The sequence below is a fragment of the Monocercomonoides exilis genome, assembly GCF_001643675.1.
Source record: "Monocercomonoides exilis strain PA203 chromosome Unknown scaffold4-2303458, whole genome shotgun sequence".
NCBI lineage: Eukaryota > Preaxostyla > Oxymonadida > Polymastigidae > Monocercomonoides > Monocercomonoides exilis.
In genome coordinates this window covers 1,221,862-1,230,000 of record NW_027150549.1, presented here as the reverse complement: position 1 = coordinate 1,230,000, position 8,139 = coordinate 1,221,862, and the positions used below count along the sequence as shown (strand labels likewise).

The window sequence follows — 8,139 nt, the reverse complement described above, 5'->3', positions numbered from 1 at the left end:
GAATGAACGAATGAATTCATGAATTCAGAAATGTTGTAAAGCAGCCTTAATTTTCTCACATGCAAATCTGTGTTCCGTCTGTTCAATGATTCAGAAATAATATTTTCAATGCAAATGAAGCAAACACTCATTTTGAATATTAGTTTTCATCCATTTCTGGTTTCTCTATTTCAACCCTCGCCCTCTCGCATCCGTCTTCAGATACAATATATTTTCTCATTCCTGATGAAAAAAATACTCTTATGAAGATTTATTGAAAAAAATGATTCACTTTTCTATTCCAACTTCATTGTCAAGTGTATTTTCTTTCCTGTTCTGTTCTGATGCTTCTGTAATATTTCTTTGATCAAATTCATTATCTCCATCATTTCTTCATCTTCGGCTCCATTGTCAATTTTATCAGAGGTAACCGATTCATCACACTTCATCCACTCTGGCACTTCACTTCTAACATATATTTTCCAATAATCTGCCATTGTTTTTCCATCCTTATCTTTAAATTCATTGTTGTGCCTCATCCATTCTGGTGGTTCAGTTTCAGTAAATTGAATCCACTTCATTGCCATTGTTCGTCCAAGAATATCTGTAAGTTCGTTGTCATGCCTCATCCATTTCGGAGTATCTTTTTGCACATATTGAATCCAATGCATCGCCATTGTACACCCATTTTTATCGCCAAGAGTAATATTATGTCTTATTTCAATTGGGGGCTCTGTTTTCACGTTCTCTATCCACAGCATCGCCATTGTTCTTCCTTCCTCATCCCCAACTATCGTATCATGCTTCACTTTCTCTGGCGGCTCTGCTTTTTTCTCAACTATCCAGTGCATAGCTTCTATTTTTTCATTCTCATCAGTAACTTTCGCTTCGTCCATTCCTCCCTCAAAACTTTCATTATTTCTCTCATTTTCACAGTTCGTTCCCTCTCTTCTCTTTTCTTTGTCCCGAGGCGCATTGTCTACCTTCATCCACTCTGGAGGGTCTGTTTTGATGTGCTTTATCCACAGCATATCCATTGTCCATCCGTCATTGTTTGCAAGTGCGGGATCATGCCTCATCCATTCTGGTGGTTTCGTTTTCACATTTTTAATCCAGATCATCGCCATCGTCCACCCATCCTTGTTGCGCAGAGTGATGTCATGCCTCATCCATCTCAGAACATCCGTTTTGACTTTTTCTATCCACAGCATCCCCATCGTCCAGCCATCATTGTTCGCAAGTGCAGGATCGTGTCTCATCCATTCAGGAGGAGTATTTTCTTTCGAATTAATCCAATGCATGGCCATTGTCATTCCATTCATATCTTTAAGTGTAATATCGTGCCTCATCCATTCTGGTGGAGCTGCCTTGACAAATTGAATCCACATCATGGACATTGTTTGTCCATCTTTTTGTTTAATCGTGATATTATGCCTCATCCACTCTGGTGGTTCCATTTTGGTCTCCTTTATCCACACCATGGTCATTGTCATTCCTTTGTCATCTGCTAATGTAATTATGTGCCTCATCCACCCAGGTGGTTCTGTTTTAATCTCTGAAATCCACTTCATTGCCATTGTCCGTCCTTCCTTATCTGCAAATGTATTTTCGTGTCTCATCCACATAGGTGGTTCTGCTTTTTTTTCTTTGATCCAATACATTGCCATTGTCTCTCCGTTCTTATCTCCAAGAGTGATGTCATGCCTCATCCACTCAGGCGGCTCTGTCTTTTTCTCCGAAATCCACTTCATCGCTAGCGTCCTCTTATCCTTGTTGTCTTCCGCGTTATCCATTAACATCCACAATGGAGGTTTTGTTCGAACATTCTCTATCCACAGCATCGCCATAGTTTTCCCTTCCTTATTGCCAAGTTCATTGTTGTGCCTCATCCATGCTGGAGGTTCAGATTTAATGATAATAATCCAATACATAGCCATTGTTTCTCCGTTGTTGTTTCCAAGTGTAATATTGTGTCTCATCCATGTTGGAGGTTCTGTATGAACAAAACAAATCCATTGCATGGCCATTGTTCCGTATTTTCCGTTGCCAAGTGCAGATTCATATCTCATCCATTCTGGTGGTTCTGTCCCAACATTCGCTATCCATAGCATGGCCATTGTCCTCCCTTCCTTGTCACCAAGTGTATTGTTGTGCCTCATCCAGACTGGAGGTTCAGTTTTGATGGTAGAAATCCATAGCATCGCCATCGTTTTTCCAACCTTATCAGCAAGTGCAGGGTCATGTCTCATCCAAGCAGGCGGTTCTGTCTTTTTCTCCGAAATCCACTTCATCGCTAGCGTCCTCTCATCCTTGTTGCCTAGCGCGTTATCCATTAACATCCACAATGGAGGTTTTAAATAGACATCTGCAATCCAATGCATACCCATAGTCTTCCCACAATAATCAGTAAGTTCGTTTCTATGCCTCATCCATGCTGGAGGTTCTGTCTTGATATTTCTTATCCACAGCATGGCCATTGTCATGCCAATATTATCACCAAGAGTTATATCATGTCTCATCCACACGGACGGTTCTGTTTTAACGTATGAAATCCACCACATTGCCATCGTCCATTGAAACAAATTATCTTTAAATGAAACATTGTGTCTCATCCATAATGGTGGATCTGTCTGAACAAACCTTATCCACTTCATCGCCATTGTTTCTCCGTTCTTATTAGTAAGTGCAGGGTCATGTCTCATCCAAGCAGGCGGCTCTGTCTTTTTCTCCGAAATCCACTTCATTGCTAGTGTCCTTCCATCCTTGTTATCTTGTGAGTTATCCATTATCATCCATAGTGGAGGATCTGTTTTGATGATTGCAATCCAGTGCATTGCCATTGTCCGTCCTTCTTTGTCAGCAATTTCATTGTCATGTCTCATCCATTTCTGCGGCTCTTTTTTTTGCTCAATAATACATCGCATTGCTTCTGTTCTTCCATTCGCGTCCTTATCCAATGCACGACTCTTTAAAATATACTGTAAATTTGCATAACCATTTTTGCCACTAAACATTTCAATTAAGGTATTCTATCTGTAATAGAAGTGGGGAAAATACAAATTGTTGGAAAATGGTATTTTCAGTATATATTATGCATTCGATCAAAAATGATGTTATATTTGAAATGTTCAATTTATCTTTAAATGAATAGAAAAATGAGCATAAAGTGATCACATTAATATTACCAGCGTGGCATCTTGATTTCTGATTTTTTTTCAAAACAAAAATATTAGGGTGATTTATTAACCCGAATGTTTCATAAACACGGTTTTTTTTTGTTTTTTGAAATAGAATGAATACAACATAAAAATATAAAAAACAAGCTTTTTAATGTTTATTTTTCAATTCTATGATAGTGAAAAAAAAAAAAAAATTTATTTTTTGCTTCAATTTTTGTTTTTGATGAAGATCAAAGGATTTTAAATTTATTTTTGATCATTTGCTTTGCTTGTTTTTAACCAACTCTCTTTCTTTGTTTATTTTTAATTACAAGCCCATGAAACATACATAAAGAAGTTTTATTATTCGAAATGCTTTATGTTTTTATCAATTTTTTCAAATGTTTTTGACATTTCATCATTTTTGACAAAAAAAATGAAAAAATGAAATTTTTGAGCTTTTTTTTTGACATAAAGAATTATTTGTCACTGCATAATATAAATATGATTATAATTCATTGATATTCTTCATTATATGTCATTTTAAATTAAATTGAAAATAAAAAAAGCATTTTTATTATTTTCAAAAATTGATTTGTGTAATGAAAGCAACAACATTTCACAAAATTTTGACACGGTAAATACTTTATACAAATCTTTTTCTTTTCACGCACATCATTTTTAATATGTAAAAATTATTGTGCAGCTCAAAAATTTCATTTTTTCATTTTTTTTGTCAAAAATGATGAAATGTCAAAAACATTTGAAAAAATTGATAAAAACATAAAGCATTTCGAATAATAAAACTTCTTTATGTATGTTTCATGGGCTTGTAATTAAAAATAAACAAAGAAAGAGAGTTGGTTAAAAACAAGCAAAGCAAATGATCAAAAATAAATTTAAAATCCTTTGATCTTCATCAAAAACAAAAATTGAAGCAAAAAATAAATTTTTTTTTTCACTATCATAAAATTGTTAAATAAACATTGAAAAGTTAACCTTTGTGACAGACCGACATTTTTCTTATTGCTCGACAAGTCGACCTACAAGACAATCAGCTTGTATTTTATTTTTTGATATACGAAAAAACAATGAATTAAAATAGAAAAACTTTATCTTGATTTTATCATTTTTTTATTTATTTGTTTAATTTTCGCACGATTCGAACAAATATATATTTTATTTATTGATTTTTTGAAATTTCAATGGGCTATCGATGGATCGTTGCAGAGATCAGTCGAACGACAAAGATCAGTCTTTCGAAAGATCAGTCGGTCGAATAGATCGATTTTTCGAACGGGCATTCTTTTTTGAAAATATTTATTCTTTTCAGAAATAGATTTATGTCACTATTTTTTTAATGATATCATTTCACACTTGGAAAATTAAGAAATGAAAAGAAACAGAGTGTTGATCTATCTGATGTTATTTTTTTGTTGATAGAACACAGTGAGACAGGTTTGCTCCGATATAATGAGTGTTAATATAATTTATGGGCGGTTAAGGTGAGAACTTCGCCCTCCTAAATAAGAAGTGGAAAAAAGGGCGAGATGAAAATATAGACAATAACATGTGGGTAATTATTTTTGAAAAGTCGCAAATGTTTAATTTTCAAAGAAATCAAAAATTTCATATCTTGATCAAATTTCGGTTCCCGCTCATGCAACTTCACATGAATGTGTCAAATAGCATTGTCAAATTATATCTTCCACTTTGATGAAGTTACATTAGCGGGAACTGAAATTTGATCAAGATATGAAATTTTTGATTTATTTGAAAATTAAACATTTGCGACTTTTCAAAAATAATTACCCATGTTAAATAATAAATAGTGTTCAATGAATTGTCCGCTTCACTTCACCGCCGACTTCGCCTTTTTGCATTGGTCACGAAGACCAGAGGGCAGGGGACATTGCCCCTCGGAGCTCTCACCTGCAGGCTGTGCAGGGATCCGGTGAGGCGAGTATTCTTGGAGCAGAAAGAAAAACCACTCTTGCTTTCGCGAGGCGTGGAAAAGAAAACTGCATGTGATATGCTCTGCCTCCCGCTCTTCTGCTAATCCAGCAGAGCAACCGCAAAACATCACACACTGCATATTTTAAATTTTATTCTTCTCTGTGAAAGCCATAATAATGTTATAAAGGAGTAGGATCATGCTTGAAACTCAATCTTCGTTGCATGTTTCTCTAAACAGGTTCTAGGTGCACTCTTGTGACTTCGGACGGTTGATCTTTTCCTCTATCCTTTTATATCTCTCCCTTTTTCTCGTCATATTCCTCCAAATATGTTTCTCTCTTTCGCACCCAGCCGCTTTGAGTCTATCCTTCCGCGTTCGTATTATTTCGGAGCAAATCCTGTCTCACTGCGTTCTATCAATTCGCAATAGAGCGAATCAACGAACACAAGGAGCAGGTTTGCTCCTCTATAATGAGTTCTGAAATCCCATACTCTTTTTTCTCCTCTGATCTTAAACCCTCCTGCCTAGCACGCCATCGTGCGGCGGATGTTTGGAGAGCCTGCGGATGAAGGTGCAGCCCCTGGATCCACTCCCTTTCTTTCTCAAGGTGCGTCTGAGTCCTTCCTAGCCGGTAATTCGATTCGTCTGAGTTCTTCATCATCCAACCTAGATCTCTCACACCCTGCTTCATCCAATCTGTGGCCTTCTATCTCTGTGAGGCAGTGTGTTTGCTTCCAGTCAGCTCGATTGAGCTGCTGGGAATTATAAGGGGTGCTCTCCCACGCTTGTGTGGTCGGGATAAGTTGTGTTGTGATTGAGTTATTTCTCTTTGCTTTCTCTCTTCCCAACTCGGTAAGCCTAGTCTCTTTAACTTTATTCATTTACTCCTATCTTCTTCTCCCCCAGCATCTGATATATTTTCAGTGCAATTTTTCATCTCTGAATTTGCTATCTCAATTCTCATATCCTTCCTTTCTCTATTTATATCCAACTTTTCTTCATCTCCATGAGGGGGTTCTTGGAAGTCGATCGTCAACCGGATCCATTGCATCTCTTGAGCAGGTTAAATGTCTTAAATTTATTGGTCCACTCTTGATCCTGGCTCCCCTCTTGCGTGCGTGTTGCTCGCTTTCCAATCCGTTCCTTATCGTCTTGATATGTGTATTGTAACTTTATTTCGAATCGAGAACACTGTCAAAGTGTCGTGTGTTTCCTTCTCTCTCAGGATAGCCACTAACTCTTCTTCTATTCTTTGCAAAATCGCAGATTGATTTCTGCATCTTTGAGTGTGTTTGAATGTTTGTTAATATCGATTTTTATAGTCTTCCTTAATGTTATCTTTATCTGCACTTCTATTAATATCGTATCTTCTTTCAAAATAGAACACTCCTTTCTCATTCTTTCCAGCTCTACAGGCCTAACTCTCCAAAAATCATGGTGAGAATGGGGGCTCTCCTCTGGAGTGTTTGCGTATCGTTTGCGTTGTACGTGGCTTCTCCCCATTTTGCAATAGCTGTTAAAACCCACATTGATTTGTATTGTTTTCCACTTCTCGGCTTATCTCTAACGAGAGTTAAAGGAGATGAATCAATATCTTTCCCATTCGTCTTAATTTCTCAGAAAAGGTAAATAGCCTCAAATTCTTTTCGTTCAGCTTTGTTAATCTCTCCATTTGAATGATTCGTATTCGATTGGTTCTCAATAAATTCTGCCATAATTCACTTGGCATATTTCACGATGAGGGGGTCTTTTTCATCTATTCTTTCTCTATCCAAAAATTGTTTATATTTTCGCAGTGCTCTCTACGTTTCCCTTGCTGCTGATATATCCTTCACTCCAACGTATTCTCCCCATGTGAAAAAGAGGTCCCTTCCTGGGATATTTTCCTCACCAGTATAACGCATATCACCTCTCCTGGGGGAAGCTTCCAGCCTTCCCTTCTCATCTTCGCTCCCGGTATCATGCACTCCTGAAAGGTCCCCAGGGTTCTTATCGAATTCCCAGGCTGCAGCAGCGGGGTCCAGGTCTGCCCCCGCCAGGCTGGCAGAATCAGAATCGTCAGATTCCTCTGAGCATCGTTCATCTTCTCTTTCAACACCCGTCCAATATTTCTCAGGAACGTGTGGACTAGCGCTATCTCGTTTTCTTGTGTTTCTTTCTTTCTCTTCCTTCTCAGAGGGGATAGTCTCCAAGTACTTCCACAGTGCACCGGAGCAATCTGTTCAAAAATTGTATCTGGTATTCTCAGTGAGATTGTTAGGAATATCTCTGCGACTTTCTTCCCCCTCAGTGCATTGTTCGGCTTTTTCGCCATCCGGCTGAGTGCATCTGCTTCCGTGTTCTGTTCTCCAGGGAGATGTTCCGTTTGTATCATAATGTCCAGGCTGTTCAGTTTCTTCTCCAAAGCTCTCAGTGTTGGAATGAGCGATGGCGCTCCCCTCTTCTTCTGAATCGTCCATCTCGTGGACATATTGTCTGTCCTCAAACGAATATGATCTATCTTCTGTTGTTGCAGCCATGCTCCCTTTTTCTCTAAAGTCCTCAACACTGCTCTGGACTCCTTCTCGTTGATTGCAAGCACGCTCTCCTGGAGGGTCCAACTTCCGTGGACATATATCTTCTCCTCTTTGTTCTCCCTCGGTATTGTTAACACTGCACCCCATCCCAGCTCTGACGCGTCCGTTGTTAGTTCTTCTGAACTACTCCTTCTCTTCAGACACCTCGGTCTGTTCTCTGGCAGGATCTTTCTCCAATGTGTTAATTCTCCCAGTATCATTGGGTTGGCTATTACCGTTCCCTTCCAGCCCCCGCGGGCTATCGCTTGCCTCAGCACATATTGCATACTCTTCAACCACAAACTCGCTGGTGGGTGTTGCCGTCTCAAAAACTTCAACCTTCCAAGGAGTGCTGCTAAGTCCCTTGTTTTCTGTCTCCTTCTCATCTTTGCATATGCTATCCAAATTCGCACTTCTTCTAGCAGCAGCATTCTTTTCGTCTCTTGGAGCGTCAATTCCATCTTCTCCGAGTTTCAAAGCCATCTCCGAA

The 8,139-nt window shown here is 38.4% G+C and overlaps 3 protein-coding genes across 3 annotated transcripts in view; all 3 read right to left on the bottom strand.

Moving 5' to 3' along the window:
- Positions 1-3,067, bottom strand: part of MONOS_12059 (uncharacterized protein) — a 3,278-nt gene extending 211 nt beyond the window's left edge. The window contains exon 1 of the mRNA XM_067864644.1: positions 1-3,067. This exon is cut by the window's left edge and continues 211 nt beyond it. Coding sequence (XP_067734747.1) covers positions 276-2,993 — 2,718 coding nt within the window. The 5' untranslated portion in view covers positions 2,994-3,067 and the 3' untranslated portion in view covers positions 1-275.
- A 3,829-nt stretch (positions 3,068-6,896) lies between these two features.
- MONOS_12060 (uncharacterized protein) lies at positions 6,897-7,757 on the bottom strand (the record flags this gene model as incomplete). The annotated part of the gene is made up of 2 exons (XM_067864646.1): positions 6,897-7,312; positions 7,370-7,757. The coding sequence occupies 2 exons, from the start codon at positions 7,755-7,757 to the stop codon at positions 6,897-6,899; spliced, it is 804 nt and encodes a 267-aa protein (XP_067734746.1).
- Positions 7,758-7,793: 36 nt separating this feature from the next.
- MONOS_12061 (uncharacterized protein) lies at positions 7,794-8,132 on the bottom strand (the record flags this gene model as incomplete). Its single annotated transcript, XM_067864647.1, has 1 exon — positions 7,794-8,132. One exon carries the CDS (start codon positions 8,130-8,132, stop codon positions 7,794-7,796), a length of 339 nt encoding a protein of 112 aa, XP_067734745.1.
- Between the last annotated feature and the right edge of the window lie 7 nt (positions 8,133-8,139).